Raw genomic sequence first — 18,961 nt, forward strand, 5'->3', positions numbered from 1 at the left:
TATAAGAGCAGATCAGACTGATGTGAGAAGACTTATCGGGTTGGACCATGTTGACTTTATAATTGGGCCGTAAATTACCGTTGACCTAAAGCCCAAGATGAAAGTCGGTTTAATTCTCTATATAAGCAGATGGAAGCTGGCCACAACGAACATAACAGAAAATCAAATTCTTCAGATTATATTGAGAGAGAAGAAGGAGAGATTTCGGGAGGAGAAAAACTCAGTGAAGATTGTGACATGAAGAATTCAAGTATAAAATCTTGAATTGAGTCTGAATCTAGCTTGAGAGTTTATCTTAGTCTATCTCTGTAATAAGCTCTGTTCTTGAGCTTGGATTTGTTTTGTTGGTGATTAATAAAGTGGTTGTGTTGCTTTTCCGTGGATGTAGGCAAATTTCTTGCCGAACCACGTAAATACGTGTCGTTTATTTGCTTTCGCGTGAGTGTTGAGTTTGATCTGTGTGCGTAGGATTTATCTGCTTTTTGGGATTGTGTTCTTACTTATCTGGTAATTATTGGAATATTAAATTTCTGGATTGATTCCTAACAAGTGGCGCCGTCTGTGGAAAACTAATCAAAGATGGTAGGATCAATGAAATTTGATATTGAGAAGTTTACGGGTAAGAACAATTTCTCGCTATGGAGAATTAAGATGCGGGCAATCCTGATACAACAAGGATTCGTGGAAGCTCTTAAGAAGAAGGAGGAGATGTCTGATGATATAAAGAACAAGGATGAACTGCTCGAGAAAGCACACAGTGCAATTATTCTCTGTCTGGGAGATAGAGCTCTTCGGGAGGTGGCCAGAGAAGAATCTGCAGCGGCTATGTGGCTTAAACTTGAGAATTTATACATGATGAAATCTCTGGCTAACCGTCTATACATGAAACAGAGGTTGTATTCCTTTGTGATCAAGGATGATAAGAACCTTGAATACCATATCGAAGAATTCACCAAGATATTGGATGACTTGGAGAATATTGAAGTAAAGCTTGAGGATGAAAATCGGGCTTTGATAATTCTGAATGCTCTTCCAAAAGCATATGAAAATTTTAGGGATGTTTTGCTATATGGAAGAGAACAGAAAATAACCTTGGAAGAAGTTATGTCTGCTATTCAATCCAAGGAACTTCAGAGAAAGTCAAACACAAACACTGAATCACATGGAGAAGGTTTTACGGCGAGGAGCAGAAGTGATAGGAGGACACTCAATGGGAAATACAGGCCAAAATCCAGATCGAAGAGTCAAGAAAGATACCCAAACAGAAATTTGGGTAATATGAAGTGCTATTCATGTCAGAAGGTTGGGCATCTAAGAAGATATTGTCCAGAAAGAAAAGGGAAGCAACAAGAAAAACCCAAGGAAGATGGTACTCTGTCCATAGCTTCAGATGGATATGACTCTACAGAAGTATTGGTGGTTTTTAAAGGTGATCAAAACCACGAATGGATATTGGATTCAGGATGCTCCTTTCACATGTGTCCAATAAGATCTTGGTTTGAAAAGCTGGAAGAAGCTGATCAGGGCATGGTACTGTTGGGGAATAATCAGTCATGCAGGATAAAGGGCTTTGGAAACATCAGAATAAGGATGCATGATGAGATTTACCGAGTACTCACTAAGGTGAGGTATGTGCTCGAGTTGAAGAGAAACTTGATATCATTGGGAACACTTGATGCTCAGGGATATTCATTCAAATAAGGAGCGGGAAGTATCTCAGTGTCAAAAGGATCTCTGGTTGTTATGAAGGCTATCAAAAGAAACCTCCTGTATGTACTACAAGGTGATACAATTATTGTAAGTACAACAAGTATTCAGGAACAGCAGGACAAAACCAAGATATGACATTTGAGGCTTGGACATGTAAGTGAGAAGGGATTACACGAGCTGTCTAAACAGGGTCTGTTAGGTAGAGATAAGACCGAACCACTGGAGTTGTGTGATAGATGTTCTCTTTGAAAATCAAAAAGAGTATCGTTTGGTCAATGAAGTCACACAACTGAGCAACCATTTGTCTATATTCATTCAGATCTATGGGGTCCTTCTCGGACAGAAACTCATGGAGGAGGCAAATACTTTATGTCTTTGATAGATGATTACTCAAGGAGAGTATGAATATTCATCTTAAATACTAAGGATGAAGCATATGACAAGTTCAGAGAATGGATGTTGGCAGTTGAGAATAAGAGTGATCGAAGAGTTAAACACCTGAGAACAGATAATGAGCTGGAATACTTATCAGATAAGTTTGTGAAGCTATGTAAGGAGAAAGACATTACCAGGCACAGAACTAGGGGTAGAATAGGGTTGGGACCCGTCCCGTAAACCCCCTACCCAACTTTCGTCCCGAAAAGAATCGGGAAAATTTTTTTTCTCCCGATCCCGTACCCGAAACATTTCGGGACCCGACTATTCGGGATCCCGAATGTTCGGGATCCCGTCGGATAGGGAGAGAAAATCCCGATTTTTTTTTCATGTTCAATATTTCGTTCAAAAAATTAAAAAAAAATGTGATAATTTTATTAAATATACTATTTAGAAACTTATATTTATAAATAAAAATAAATATTAAACTTAAAACATATAATATTAAAATATTTCGGATAATGTTTCAAAGTTTTGTTAAGAGAAAAAATGTATCGGATAATTATTAATAAATTTTTCGGATACAATTACTAAATAAATTTTGTTAAATAGATTGTCAAATTAATCTCTTGAGTCTTGTTCTACATATTTGTTCTGATGAGATAATTATAAATATGAATTAATTAAATTATTAATTAATTTTTTAAAAAAAATACACAAAAATAAAATGGCATTTCGTGATTTTAAAATTTGTTCATCCCAACAATAAAAATTATGAGAATTAAGTCCAATAATTAAGTGCTATATGAGTTGAAATCTAATAATATTTAGCTTATTATATTAATGAATTTATTAATAAAATATATTATTATATTATTTCGGGACGGGTCGGAAAACCCGTCAGGATAAGGTTTTATTCCCGATCCCGCTCCCGATATTAATCGGGATGGGAAAAATCCCGAAAGTTCGGGTTGGGATTTTTTCGAGACGGGAATGGAATGAGATTCTGGAAGGGTCAGGATTTCGGGAATTTTTGCCACCCCTACACAGAACAGTGGTAGGAACACCACAGTAGAATGTCCTAGCAGAGAGAATGAACAGAACTCTTCTGGAAAGGGTCAGATGTATGTTGATCAATGCTTCTCTTCCTAAGTCCTTCTGGGAAGAAGCATTATCTACTGCGTGATATTTGGTCAATAGGTGTCCATCCAGTGCGATTGGATTCAAGACACCAATGGAAAAGTAGAGTGGAACACTAGCAGACTATTCAAACTTGAGGATATTTGGATGTCTTGCATATGCTCATCTGAAACAGGACAAGTTATAAGCAAGGGCAGTCAGATGTATATTCATTAGGTATCTGGATGATGTGATGGGTTATAAGGTTTTGAACCTGGAATCAAGAGGTCCAAAGTGCTTCAACACCAGGTATGTAAAGTTTGATGAATTCAAATTGGGATATAAAATGAATACAGATGGAAAGGACAGTTAGATCAGTGTGAATGATAAACTACCGTTTGAGGTGGAGTCGTCTGTGCCACATAAAGAGTCAGAAGTGATGCAAGATGAGAATGTGACAGCGAGTGACTCAAAAGAGGATTTGAGTACTTAAAATCTTGCAAGGGACAGAACAGAAGGGAGATCAGAGCTCCTAAGAGGTTTGGTGAAGCTGATCTGGCTTGGTATGCACTTACAGTAGCTAAGGAGGTGGAGTATTCAGAGCCGAATAATTATGATGAAGCTATGACAAGTAAACATAAAAACAAGTGGACTGAAGCTATGAATGAAGATATGAATTCACTTGAGAAGAATCAAACCTGGATGATAGTAGACAGACCGAAGCATCAGAAGACATTGGGATGCAAGTGGATCTATAAACAGAAGGAAGGAACTCCTGGCAAAGAACAGATCAAGTATAAAGCCATATTGGTTGCAAAAGGTTTTGGTCAGGTAGAAGGAATAGATTTTAATGAAGTCTATTCTCCAGTGGTCAAACATTGTTCCATCTGATTATGTTAGCACTGGTGAACCAACTCGACTTGGTGCTTGAGCAGATGGATGTGAAAACTGAGTTTCTACATGGTGACTTGGAATAAACCATTTATATGGAACAACCCAAGGGCTTCATACGTCAGAAAACACAAGATAAGGTCTGCTTACTGAGAGAATCATTGTATGGGCTAAATCAAAGTCCGAGGCAGTGGAACAGGAGGTTTGAAGAGTTCATGATCAGTATTGATTTTGTGAGAAGCCAATATGATAGATGTGTCTATATGAAGAAGGATGAAGGGCATGTTAACTTGTATCTACTGATTTACGTTGATGATATTTTGATTGCAAGTAAAAGTAGGATAGATATATCATTCTTGAAACAAAAGCTCAACTCAGAGTTTGAGATGAAAGATCTGGGAGAAGCAAAGAGGATTTTGGGCATTGACATAATGAGAAACAGGAAAAGACGGGAGATTCATCTGAGTCAGAAGAACTACTTGAAGAAGGTTGTTATGAGGTATAACATGAATCAAACAAAATCTATCTTGACCTCTGTGGGATAGCATTTGAAGCTATCTGTGAATCAGTCACCTGAAAGTGAGGAAGACAAGATGAAGATGGCTGGTCTTCCATATGCTAGTAGATTGGAAAGTCTCATATACGGAATGATGTGTAGTAGGCCTGATCTGGCATATGCAATTAGTGTAGTGTCAAGATTTATGGCTAATCCGGGAACATATCATTGGAAAGTTCTGAAATGGATTCTCCGATATCTCATAAACACAACTGGGTTGGGGTTGAAGTTTGAGAAACAACAAGATGGGATTGATCCGGTAGTTGGATATGTGGATTCAGATTTAACTGGAAACTTAGACACGAGAAATTCATTGACTGGTTATGTGTTCACCTTGTATGGCACAGCAATCACCTGAAAGTTTAATCTACAATCAGTGGTTTCCCTTTCTACCACTGAGGCATAATTCATTTCTGTTACTGAAGCCATAAAAGAAGGATTGTGGTTAAAAGGGATGATAGCGGATTTGGGTGTAAAACAAGATCAAGTTGTATTACACTGTGATAACCAAAGTGCAATACACTTGACGAAACACCAATTCTATCATGAACAATCAAAATACATAGATGTGAAGATGCATTTCGTCAGATATGAGATTGAAAAAGGAGATGTGATCCTTGTGAAGATAGCATCAGGAGAAAACCCTGCAAATGTTATGACGAAATCACTGTCGTATGCTAAGTTTAAGAAATGTTTGGACTTAGTTAATGTGTTGATTGGAAATTAGCCAAGGAGGCTAGGATGGATAGCAACATTCAATATGAAAGAATCAAGGTGGAGATTTTTGAGTATTCTTCTATCAGATTGAATAAGAATAAAAAAGAAATCAGATCAAATAGTGCAGATCAGATGAGTTCAGTGATAAGATGAATTCATGGTCCAGATCAAATACTGGGATCAGATCGAAGTGATGGTCAGATGAGTCTTCGGATGAGTTCATGCAGGTCGATTGCTCGAGTATTTTGACTTGGTTAGAAGTCAGATGAAGTGTCCGAGAAGCTATAAGCTTGAGGGCAGATAAAAGCAGATCGAAGTACAAGAGCAGATTAGACTGATGTGAGAAGTGTAGTAGCCCGTACCCTAATTGGATAATTAAAGGATTAATGCTAATTAAATAAATTGGATATCGGACGGATTGGAAGCTCCGAAGGCACGATCGGAAGCTCCGAACAGGATCGGAAGCTCCGATGAGCGATCGGAGGCACCGATGATATTACGTCAGGCATGAAGTGTGGTTGGATCGGAAACTCCGATCAGGATTGAAAGCTCCGATCACCCCTATCCAAAGTCAACAAGTGATATTTTGACACGTGGCAGCTCAGGATCTTCGGAAGCTCCGATGGCAGGATCGGACGTTCCGATCAAGGATCGGAAGTTCCGATCGTTGTCTATAAATAGAGGGCCGAGGCTTCATTTCCAATTGCCAATTCCGAGTGTTTCTCTCTCCTTTCTAGTCTATTCGAGTTGTTCTAGCCTTCCTAAGCTTGACCCGGTGGTCGGCGAGGCATTCGGTAGTCGTAGCGGAGTTGTGCCCAAGTTCTGTAGGCATCGACATCAAAGGGCTAACGACGGACGAAGGTATAGCTTTTGCTTCCTATAAATAATTAGGAGTATGCAATAGCTTAGTTAAGGCTTTTAGAGCACTTTAATGATAGTAGTATCATTTGGCAGTGTAGAGCATACTATAGGCGTGGACCTAGAGTTGGTAGAGCTTGCACTGTTTTTGAGGTACGGAAGTACTGTTCGTGATATCCTGACTGAGTATGCATGTATTATGTGACTGCATGGTATATATGTCATTGATTTATGCTGCATTCATTTGCATCTTGCTGTATCTCTTTCGAGATGTCTGTTAGTAGGGTTGTACCCTATCCTGTTAGTGGATGGACTTCCATCGATTTGGGTCCGACGTATCCACGGTTATCTCGGTATGGGAGCCACCTCCTGAAGAGACGGCACAGCGTGCTACATACCAGGGCCCGGTCTGTCTCTGTTATCTGATCCTTGACCTCGAGTCTATAGGGAGTTCACTGTGCATGCATGTATACTCATACTCTCGTACTGAGCGTTTTATGCTCACGTCTCGTACTCTGTGTTTCTGGACACCCTATTCCATGGGGCAGGTTTGCGATTGGACGAGGAGGGTGGATCCAGGAGAGGCTAGTCAGTGGTTGGCCATCTGGAGCTTCGTCTATGTTTTATTACTGTTGTTTGGGTTTATACAGCTATTCGATTTGGTTGTATATTATTTGGATAAATTACAGATTCCTTTACTTGGGATTGTATAATGTTTATGGTTTCCGCAGTTTTATTCTGATATCTGTTTAATTAAGTTAATTGCATGCCTAAGTTCTGTTTAGTTGGTGATCCGGGTAAGGGTCACTACAAAAAGATTGATAAATGAATTTTGTATGCATTAGTTCGTGATATTTTTATGTTTATTTTGTGTGCATTCATATTATTTTGTGTGTTATTATGTGTTTTATTGCATTTGTGTGCATTTTATCCTCCGGGTTCTATTTGTAAGAGAAATGAAAATTAAAAGAGTTTTGAAGGCAAGAGAAAAGAAAAGAAAAGAAAATAAAATAAAATAAAAAAAAGATTGAAGCGCTAAAGAAGTTGTTTGCACAAAATGTAGTGCAAACGGGAGAAATCAAGCGCAATAACGCATGAAGGTAGTGCAAACGAGCAGGAAGGCAGTGCTAACGCGCAAAAAAAAAGGGGAACCGCGCTATGTGTTGCGCTATCGCATATGAAGAAAATTAGAACGCGCGCGAGCGAGCTTTATACCTCGCGCGAGCGCGGAAGAGAATTCCAGATATTTGAGGGCTGTACACGTGCGAGCGAGCTTATGCCAGGCGTGCGCGCGTGAGAAGAGTTCAGACATTGTGTTGAAGGCTTGCGCGCGAGCGAGGACTCTTTCACGCTCGTGCGCGAGTTCGGGAGTCAGAAAATTCGGAAATTCCTTGTGGCCTAAGGAAAATAATTATTATGGGATCCAAACACTATAAATAGGAGATTTTAATATTTTTCAAGGGTTCCCAGAATTTCAAACGCAGAGAACGGGAGAGGGCGGCTACTGCTATTGCTTGGGAAAAGATTTCTTCTTCTTTTCTTTTTTTCTTTTGATTATTCATGATTAAAAACTTTGTTTAAATCATGAATTTATTTATTGAGTAGTTTTCTTTTTCGATCAAGGCCACGTGATTGGGCCAGACATTTTATGTAGAAAACTTGATTGTTTATTTGAGATTTTCAGAGTTCATTTTAATTTATTGATTATTGAATTTATATTTGTTTTGTGAATTTCCTGGCCATTTATTTGATTGCATGTTAATTGATTTTAATTCGACATAGGAGGTTTTGATTTTGATCACTTCGATATTCAACATATTGTAAAACCAACTAGAAATAGAATTTGGTTTCATTATGCGGTTTGGGTGTAAACTGAATTTTCAGAGTTCTTCAGGCATTCAAATTTGATTAGAATTACGAAAGATTAATCCGTCAATATTTGAATAGGTTTGATTGTTCTAGAAATAGTCCGTTGAACAAATTAAAAAAATTCCCGTGCATTAAGATTAAGTCTGAGTCTTAAATTGACTGCTTGTTACATGAATTGTCTGGTACCTACGTGTGTCCTTGATCGAATTCGTTCCAAATTGAATTCAACCTTTAATATCTGCTGCGTTTTAGTGAATTTATTTTATTTGCATTTTTTATTATTAGTTTAAAATCTGAATTCACTCTTATTAATTAGTCTAGATTAAGTAGGAATAATCATATTCTGGTAGTCATATTTATATAGTCCTTGTGGGTTCGACATCTGAAATTTTATCCACTTTACTATTATTTGACCTGGTACGCTTGACAGTAGATTTATATCACACCGATTTAGCCGATCAAAGACTTATCGGGTTGGACCATGTTGACTTTATAATTGGGTCATAAGTTACTGTTGACCTAAAGCCCAAGATGAAAGTCGGTTTAATTCTCTATATAAGCAGATGTAAGCTGGCCGCAACGAACATAACATAAAATCAAATTCTTCAGAATATATTGAGGGAGAAGAAGGAGAGATTTCGGAGGAGAAAAACTCAGTGAAGATTGTGACGGAAAGAATTCAAGTATAAAATCTTGAATCGAGTCTGTATCTAGCTTGAGAGTTATCTTAGTGTATCTCTATAATAAGCTATGTTCTTGAGTTTGGATTTGTTCTGTTGGTGATTAATAAAGTGATTGTGTTGCTCTCCCGTGGTCGACGTAGGCAAATTCCTTGTCGAACCACGTAAATATTTGTGTCGTTTATTTGTTTTCGCGTGAGTGTTGAGTTTGATCTGTGTGCGTTGGGTTGTGTTCTTACTTATCTGGTAATTCTCGGAATATTAAATTTCTGAATTGATTCCTAACAGTACAATATAAAATATAGGGGTTTTTTTCCCGATTCTGTGAATATTTGGAAATAGTTTATCCAGATGAAAGATGAAAAAAAATATAAAATATAGGGGTTTTTTTCCCGATTCTGTGAATATTTGGAAATAGTTTATCCAGATGAAAGATGAAAAAAAATATAGATTACAGGATTGAAAATATTTATTTTTTGCATAATCAAAAGTGGAAAATGTGTCAATAATATTGCCAAAAATTTAATTTTTCCCTACGATATATTAATAAGAAAACAGAGACCATAAATGATCACACACCTATATAAGAAAATAAGGCTATGTTTGGATAAGTTTTTAAAAAACATTGTTATGAAATATTTTAAAAGTTATTTCAATAACAAATACGTGTTTGGACTTTGAACGACTATTCTATAATAGAATATTTAGAATTAAAAAGTAATATTTTGATTTTAGTCATTGATTTTAATATTGTTAAAAACATAAAAAAATAAATTTCAATTGTACTTTAAAAATTATATTTGTAGAACAGTTTTTAAAAATATCTTTCAAAACATTTTACAAAAATATCGTTCCAACACATATTTTAATTTTTTCATTCATAACACACTAAAGTGTTTTTAAAATAATTATCAAACCAAAAATAATATAATTAATTTAGTCTTCTTAAGTAGAGTCAGCAGTCTTCGTACCTAGCTGTTAGCAAGTTTCTATTTCTCTTTAAAAAAAAATGAAAAAGAGTCCAAATTTCAGAAAATAACATGAAGGTGGCAATTGCTAGGAAATTATGTCATTCTATGAAGTCATCAACATCAGACAAACGTACGTGAGCCGAGGTATATTAATATATATAGTGGAACAATTGTTAACACAAAACCCACACCAAGCAAAACAAACATTTCCCAATTCTCCAAAAAAAAAAAAAATTAGTAAAAATTAAAATAAAATAACTCTCCAAAAAAGAACTTTTTCCTCCATTGCGAATGGGTTTGATATCCTTTCTCATCACTCTCATTTGCATGCTTTTGATCAATCCATTAGTGAATCCAGCGTTTGGAGATGAAACATACATTGTGCAACTTGATGGGATTGATGCACAGCTTCTCACACAATCAGACAACCATTTAGAGACCTGGTACCATTCCTTTCTCCCCCAAACCTTAGCAAGCGAAAACGAGGGACGATATTCGTCCCGCATCATCCACTCGTATAGGAATGTGTTCAAAGGTTTCGCTGCTAGATTATCTGCAGATGAGGTGAGTTCCATGGAAACCAAGGATGGATTCGTGTCGGCACGTCCCGAAAAAATGTTATCCTTGCACACAACACATTCCCCCAACTTCTTGGGTCTAAACCAGAACATGGGTTTCTGGAAAGATTCAAATTATGGTAAAGGTGTGATCATCGGAGTGTTGGACACTGGAATCTCACCCGAACACCCCTCGTTCAGTGACGAACAAATGCCGCCTCCGCCTGCGAAATGGAAGGGCAAGTGTGAATTCAATCACACGACATGTAATAACAAGATTATTGGAGCCAGGTCTTTGATCACTGGAGAAAACCCGTATGATGACTTTGGACACGGAACTCATACCGCCAGCACTGCTGCTGGAAATTTTGTGAAAGGTGTGTGTTATATGTTTTTTATATTGGCACATTCATGCTGCTGCATCTGTATTTCATAGGAAAATATAATTGTATACACTGCCCTTGCATTTTCAAATTTTGAGTTAACATACCCTGAAAGTACATGTATGTGCCCAAGATCCAAAAAATAGGGAATTAAACAGTCTCAGTATTTAACGGAGTAGTGTAGGCAATTAATTACCCCTGTTTTATATTTTCAAGTACAATAAACATCTTCTTTCAACATTTAATCTCTACATTGTATTATACTTTCTATGGTGAACATAAAATTTAACAAAATGATCACCCTAGAATCTTGACTCTCGATCGAACTTCTGATCAGTTACTGATTTCAAATTATATATATTTCCGTGAAAAGGTGCCAACATTTTCGGCAATGCGAATGGCACGGCTGCTGGAATTGCACCACTGGCTCACCTGGCTATCTACAAAGTATGTTCTTTGTCGTCGTGTTCGGAAAGTGACGTGATTGCTGGAATGGATGCTGCAATTGAGGACGGAGTAGATGTGCTTTCCATTTCCCTTGGCACTTTTGAGGATAACTTTTACCAAGACTTCAAAGCACTAGGAGCCTTTAGCGCCATGGAGAAGGGAATCTTGGTCAGCGCCTCGGCAGGCAATATTGGCCCTTCTAACTACTCTGTTTTAAACCAGTCGCCCTGGATTCTCACAGTTGGTGCAAGTACCACTGACAGAAAGATCAGGGCGACGGCATTGCTCGGAAACAAACAACAGTATCACGGAGAATCGGTGCATCACTATAAGGCCGAAACAGTCTTGCCTCTTGTTTACGCTGGATCGCTGAACGAAAGCGATCCATTTGCCCCATATTGCTACCAGGACTCGTTGAACGGAACTGATATCAAGGGAAAAGTAGTTTTGTGTGAAGCAGGTGGGCTTCTAGCAACCGAGAAGGGGGAAGCTGTGAAAAATTCCGGTGGTGTGGCCATGATTCTCCTGAATTCAGAGGGATACGCAAACACAATTCAAGCACAAGCGCACGTGCTTCCAGCGACTCGACTTAGTTATGCAGATGGACTAAAAGTAAAGAGTTACATAAACTCAACGTCGAAACCCGTGGCCACAATTCTTTTCCAGGGTACTATAATCGGTGATGATCTAGCACCGGTGGTTGCAGCATTTTCCTCCAGGGGACCCAACTCTGTAAGCCCTGGAATCCTTAAACCTGACATTTTAGGCCCTGGTCTCAACATTCTTGCAGCATGGCCTACTTCTATCGAAAACAGGACCGATACTAAATCCACATTCAACATACTTTCTGGTACATCAATGTCCTGCCCGCACCTTGCCGGGGTAGCAGCGCTGCTAAAAAGTTCTCATCCCGATTGGTCGCCGGCTGCCATAAAATCTGCGATCATGACCACCGCTGATACGGTGAATCTCGCCCACGATCCGATCCTGGACGAAAGGTTCCTCCCGGCCGACATTTTCTCCACTGGTGCAGGCCATGTGAACCCTTCCAAAGCTAATGATCCAGGACTCGTATATGACATCCAGCCTAAAGATTACATCCCTTATCTGTGTGGTTTAAACTACACTAATCGACAAGTCGGTTTCTTTGTACAAGGAAGAGTGAATTGCTCTGCAGTATCAAGTATACCTGATTCCCAGCTGAACTATCCTTCATTTACTCTAACCTTCACATCTGAATCAACTTCTCACACATATTCTAGAACCGTGACTAACGTTGGCCAACCAATCTCGTCGTATCGTGCCGAGATTGTGCCACCACCAGGTGTTGATGTCCGAGTTGAGCCCAATACGCTGGAATTTTCGGAACTAAATCAGAAAATACAGTATGAGGTTACGTTTAGACGGTCAGATTCTGCCAAGAACAACACAGTTGCTCAAGGTTTCTTGAAATGGACTTCGGTTGAGCATTCAGTAAGGAGCCCTATAGCGGTGATATTGTAGTGAGATATATGTTGGAAGAAGAATCTTTTGTCATATTCTTGTGAATGTTGTCCTTAAGTTTGAGAAAATAAAGCAATTCATGCATGCATGATAGTGTGTATTTCTTATTTGAGATGTAATCGGTCTATCACATGTTGTTTCCGTGCATTTATTGTGATATGAACAGTTGGTGTATACATACCATGGAGAAAAAAAAAAAAAACGTGCTTGCAATATTTATGGATATTCTGAAATTAGACTTAGTTGAACTAGCTCATGATATTATTTTTTTAAAGTTAATATAAAAATATTTTTAAAAAATGCGTGATTATTAGTTTTTAAAAATATTATTAAATGTTTAAAAAAAAAAGTGATTATGGATCTTAATTTTGTATTTCCATTAAAACGAACAAAACTTGTCAAAATTTAAAAGATACATATCTACGATTGAATTTGATAATATAAAATCATAAAAATGCAAATACACATGAGGACCAAATATTGTTAGGATCAAACGCATACTACTAGGCCAAAAGTCATAGATGTTAGCCAAGACACAACTTTAATTTTTTTTTTTATATACTTGTGGCAGCATCGATGTGTCGAGTTGTTGAGAGTCTAGGGAGGGGCATGTCTTACTGTTTGTGATTTCTCATATCCGAGATCAGTTTTATCATTTCTCTGCCACTGGCCACGTCCTCGGTAGAAATACTATTACCCGTTAACATCCGGCGTCCCTCTTTTACATTTCACCTAACCAACTAGTTGAAACAGTACAACGTCAATAGCTTGACACTAGAATTTTTTAAGGTCACACCCTCGTTAATGCACGCTTAAACACCAAAATTATAATTTTTACTTCCATCTACTGGAAAATTTCCACATAGGCAAGTATGATATTAATACTTAATAGACAAGCTTCCTCGTAATAAAATTAACATGAGCTGAATGTATTAATCATCATTGTAATTAAAAATAGAGATAGTCGAGAATTAATCAATTTAAGTTCTTTGAAAAAAAAAATCCTAAAATTTAAGTAGTCTACATCAGTTTGCTAAGACTAATATTAAAAAATGTACGATCTTATAATATCGGATTTTTTTTTAGTTGAGGAAGAGAGATCATTACAATTGGATCTTGAACTCGAGACTTTGTCTCATACAGAGATCTTGATGTCAATCGAGTTACATCATTAGCTTACAAGATCGGATTGGATACCGCAAAATTCATTAAAAAGGACAGGCCTGCTCGCATTTTTTATTAACTTGAAAGAGGCACAAATTCGTACATCCCTTCTTTGATAAATTAAGCACATAATTAACAAATTGCTGAAAATATTTATCAGAATATTTTTTTTTATTTTTTTTAAATTTTAGATGGTGGAAATCAAACATATTGTAAGAAATTTTTTCTCACGCGTGTATAATAAATTATTTTTTACTGAAATATATATTTGAGAAATTATGAATTTATGATTATCATCAAGGACTATATCCGTCTCACTTCTTTTGCTTTTTTCGGTTATCTCAAATACAATCTACTTTCTATATTTAGTTGAATTTTCTTGGTTTTACTAATTACATTTATTAAGTAGGTCTTAGAAATATAAAATCTTTTTTTATGAATTAAATAGGGATAAAATGAAAAGTTAGTATGTAAAATTTGTGTTCCCCATAATTTTCTATATATATATATATAAAACTAACAAATCTATATATTTATGACGAGAAAAGTATATAGTATTTTGGCGACTATGTTAGTTATTAATTCACGAACACATGACAAAACCATTTAATTGAGAGAAGCTAGCTAATTTATTATCTTTAGTTATTTTAGTTATGTCACCAAATTTCTTAATATAAACTTATAATTTCTTCAAAATTTTTATTTATGGAATATTGGCTTCTTCATGCCGCTAGATCCAGTGGGCCAAGTCAAATGTGCTCTTTATAAGTCTTCCCCCCAGCAATATTATTTTTCTAAAACCTGTCTTATCTCAATTTATATTTAAATAAAATTATAATATGAATGACGCCCCCTCTCTCGCCTTTAAAAGCCGCCAATTATTATTATTTTTAATTTCCACAAAAAAGCCCCCAATTATACAGGGAAATTTCCTTCTCTTTGTTCCATTTCTTAATGCGGCAAGCTGATGTAACATGTAAGGGTGTCCCGCTTGATGAAAGCAAATGAGTGTTTATATAATGGTCTTAAGTTCAATTTTTCAATTTGTGGAAAAATTGGGAGAGGTCTTGGGTTCTATGCCCACTGACCCCCTCCCTTTAGTCAAAAAAAAAAAAAAAAAAAAAAAATCATTTTTTCACAAATCACAATAATATTTTAACAAACGAGTTTGTCGTATATGATTTGTCTACTACAACTTATTTGATTTGCGTCATTTGCACATTATCATGTTAGTTCGCGATTTATTCAATGCACATAACAAAAATTGTAGCAGATTTCATAATTAAAAATAATAATAAATTTGACATAACAACATGTCATATGTATAGCATGAAACAGTCTAATTGATTATCATATTAACTAATTATTAATTGTCAACTTAATAAAAATGATGTCATATTTTTTAACTGGGAAAAGTAATTATTATTTTTGGGAAAAAGAAGTTGATCGATAGAGACAACAAGTACAAGATATGTACTAAAACGCATGTATTCGACCAAGTTAAAATTAGAGGTTTTTTTAAAAAAAAATTAAATTTTGTTTTCATAGCTTTTTAGATTTTACAATTATTGCTTTTTATATATCTTATCAAATTTAATTCATAATTTTGTATCTTTTCAATTTTTTGTTTTTTTTTTTTGTTTTTCGTTTTGACAGTTTTAATCATTTTATGCGAGAATCATGTTGATGTGATAGTGCATATGCCAGCGTCATGTCAGAATCATGCAACAACATCATCTTAGCTTTTTTTTTCAATCGAAAAATATTAAAATTTTAAAGAAAACAAAATAAAATATTAAAATTCAAACATGTCAAAATGGAAAAACAAAAATTGAAAAATGACAAAATACAAGATCAAAATTGTAATTTTCTCAATTAAAATATGAGATAAATTAAAATATAATTATTTAATAAAAAAGAACTTGAAGTTAATTAAATTTGTGACGGCGAACAAAGTCCGAAGACAATATATATATAACCCAAAGAAATAATAATTGCTTATATATAGTATACTACCTCAACTCGACTCCTCTCTTAATTATCAGGTAGAATTTCAAGAAATACACATGCCTCAGATTATAACCTAATAAATTACATTTGCAAAACTAATGAAATTAATGATCAATATTCTATCAAAGAAGCTTGCGTTTTTTCAGGCCGAAATTAACTACTTGTAACATATATGCATTACAGCATGAGACATGATGATTGAAACAATCACATTATGCTATTCCAACTTTAAAGTGTACTAACCAACTCAAAGATCAATTTCGAATACAAAGATAAATGCATGTGTTTCGTTTTGGTCGTTTCGCCACGCCACGCCTCGCCTCGCCTCTAATCTCTGGTCTTTGACCTTATGAAAATTTCCATATAATTTCCTGCAAGTTTATGTGACCAAGTCGATTATATTCCTTGATCAGCAACACGTACAATTACAGGTTTTTGTTTTTTTTTTTAACAATTGTCTTGGTCGTTAATCAAGTTGATGTCCTAATTAAGTTATATAATAACATCATCAAAGGCAATTGGGACGAAGCACTTATATAAGCACTTCATGTACGTACAATATCCAAAACCAACACCAAGCATTAGCAAATAACATATACCAAAACCAAAACATGAGTTTCCTCTTATTTGTTACATTGATCATTTGCATACTCAACTTCACTTCATCAACAATATTTGATCAAGATATACCTCCAGGTACTGATCAAACCAATTTGGAGACTTACATAGTTCGTGTCGAGGGACCTGATACACAACCTTCCTCCGAATCAGACACCCTCGACTGGGACAAATGGTACAATTCGTTCTTGCCAACCACCACGGCAACGGCCTCTTCCGGAGGAGGCAGAATAGTTTACTCATATCGCCATGTGTTTAAGGGCTTTTCGGCCAGATTATCTGCAGATGAAGTGAAAGAAATGGAAAAGAAGGCGGGATTCATATCGGCAAAACCCCAAAGAAAACTGTCCTTGGAAACAACTCACACGCCTAACTTCTTGGGGTTGAACCAGAACATTGGCTTCTGGATGGATTCCAATTATGGCAAAGGTGTGATCATTGGAGTAATTGACACCGGAATTCTACCGGAACACCCTTCGTTTAGCGTCGAAGGGATGCCACCTCCGCCGGAGAAATGGAAGGGCAAGTGCGAGTTCAATCACACCACATGCAACAACAAGATCATTGGAGCTAGGTACCTGGGGGAGTCTCCCAACCAGAGTCCACTAGATGACGACGGCCATGGCACACATGTGGCAGGAACTGCTGCCGGAAACTTCGTGAACGGTGCGAACTTGTTCGGCAATGCTAATGGGACAGCATCTGGGATCGCACCGCTTGCTCATCTAGCGATTTACAAGGTTTGTGACGAATTTTGTTACGAGAGCGACGTTCTTGCCGGAATGGACTTTGCTATTGAGGATGGAGTGGATGTGCTTTCTATCTCTCTGGGAGGACTCTCTTTCAGTTTTTATGACGATGGCATAGCACTAGGGGCATATAGTGCAATGGAGAAGGGGATCTTGGTGAGCTGCGCCGCAGGAAACGATGGCCCGGGTTATTTTTCGCTAAGCAACGAGGCTCCTTGGATTCTCACAGTAGGGGCAAGCACTACTGACAGAAAGATCATTGCTACTGCTTTGCTTGGAAATAAGGAACAATTTGATGGCCAGACTGCTTTCCAGCCGACCGACTTCCCACCTACACCCCTGCCTCTTGTGTATGCCGGAACGGTTAACAAAAGCGATCCATTTGCTAAATATTGCAACCCGAAATCGTTGAATACAACATCTATGCTCAAAGGAAAAATAGTGGTTTGCGAATTAGGATTAGTGACAAGAATTAGCAAGGGAAAAGCAGTGAAGAATGCTGGTGGGCTTGCAATGATTGTGGTGAATATTGAAAGGTATGCAAATACAACGTTTTCAGATGCACACGTCCTTCCAGCAACACATGTCAGTTATGCAGATGGGCTTAAAATCAAGACTTACATAAATTCAACATCCACATCCACGGCCACCATTGTATTCAAAGGTACGGTGATAGGAGACGATCGAGCCCCGGTGGTGGCGGCTTTCTCTTCCAGAGGGCCGAATTGGATTAGCAGAGGCATCCTGAAACCTGACATTTTAGGCCCTGGAGTCAATATTCTCGCAGCATGGCCTACCTCTGTCGAAAACAACACAAACACCAATGCCACGTTCAACATAATATCTGGTACCTCCATGTCCTGCCCGCACCTCAGTGGCGTCGCCGCGTTGCTCAAAAGCGCGCACCCCGATTGGTCTCCGGCAGCCATAAAATCGGCCATCATGTCTACTGCCGACGTAGTGAACCTCGCCAAGAATCCGATCGAGGACGCGACGTTTCTTCCTGCAGACATCTTCGCCACAGGATCAGGACATGTCAACCCCTCCAGAGCAAACGATCCAGGACTGATTTACGACATCCAACCGACAGATTACATCCCTTACCTCTGTGGTTTGAACTATACAAACAGACAAGTCGGGGTCATCCTTCAACGCAAGGTAGATTGCTTGGTGGAATCAAGTATACCAGAGGCGCAGCTGAACTATCCTTCATTTGCTCTCACTTTTAGTTCATTCAATTCAACATCTCAGACATACTCGAGAATGGTGACAAATGTTGGTGAAGCAAACTCATCTTATGCAGTCGAGATTGTCCCGCCCCCTGGAATCGAAGTCCTTGTCGAACCTGCGAAGCTCGACTTCTCGGAGTTGAACCAGAAACTGCAATATCAAGTGACTTTCGCACGATTAAATATGACAACCTCCTCAAACTCTACAATCTTCCGACAAGGTTACTTGAAATGGAGTTCAAGCAGGTATTCGGTCAGGAGTCCTATCGCAGTTATGATGTTTTAACTCATGATCGTGGAAGCATATAATATGAATCAGATGATTGCTTTAAATTGTATATTTTCAACATAACTATTGCATTTCATGAGATTGTTTATGTGTTCCGAGTCGCTTGTGGATTGGTGCCATGCAGTATATGATAATATATACGTGAGAGAATAAGGAGACCTCTTTTCATTATTGAATGAATTGAAGTTGTATATATAGTTTAGCTCTTTGTTCTTGTATTTGATGTTGAGTTCTTTCACAAAGATTGTGTTTGGATGTGAAAATTT

At 37.3% G+C, this 18,961-nt stretch overlaps 2 protein-coding genes across 2 annotated transcripts; both read left to right on the forward strand.

Moving 5' to 3' along the window:
- Positions 1-10,037: 10,037 nt before the first annotated feature.
- Positions 10,038-12,755, forward strand: LOC140862440 (subtilisin-like protease). The gene is made up of 2 exons (XM_073265463.1): positions 10,038-10,680; positions 11,060-12,755. The coding sequence occupies exons 1-2, from the start codon at positions 10,038-10,040 to the stop codon at positions 12,634-12,636; spliced, it is 2,220 nt and encodes a 739-aa protein (XP_073121564.1). The 3' UTR covers positions 12,637-12,755.
- A 3,666-nt stretch (positions 12,756-16,421) lies between these two features.
- LOC140874675 (subtilisin-like protease) lies at positions 16,422-18,746 on the forward strand. The gene has a single exon (XM_073278033.1). It carries the CDS (start codon positions 16,422-16,424, stop codon positions 18,690-18,692), a length of 2,271 nt encoding a protein of 756 aa, XP_073134134.1. The 3' UTR covers positions 18,693-18,746.
- Positions 18,747-18,961: the final 215 nt, after the last annotated feature.

Source organism: Henckelia pumila, chromosome 1 (assembly GCF_033568475.1).
Source record: "Henckelia pumila isolate YLH828 chromosome 1, ASM3356847v2, whole genome shotgun sequence".
Taxonomy (NCBI): Eukaryota; Viridiplantae; Streptophyta; class Magnoliopsida; order Lamiales; family Gesneriaceae; genus Henckelia; species Henckelia pumila.

Excerpts from the sequence above, each read along its gene's own strand:
- LOC140862440 (XM_073265463.1), top strand. The coding sequence starts at position 10,038 with ATGGGTTTGATATCCTTTCTCATCACTCTCATTTGCATGCTTTTGATC. Across the intron at positions 10,681-11,059 it reads TGCTGGAAATTTTGTGAAAG|GTGCCAACATTTTCGGCAAT; the intron begins GTGTGTGTTATA and ends TTCCGTGAAAAG.
- LOC140874675 (XM_073278033.1), top strand. The coding sequence starts at position 16,422 with ATGAGTTTCCTCTTATTTGTTACATTGATCATTTGCATACTCAACTTC.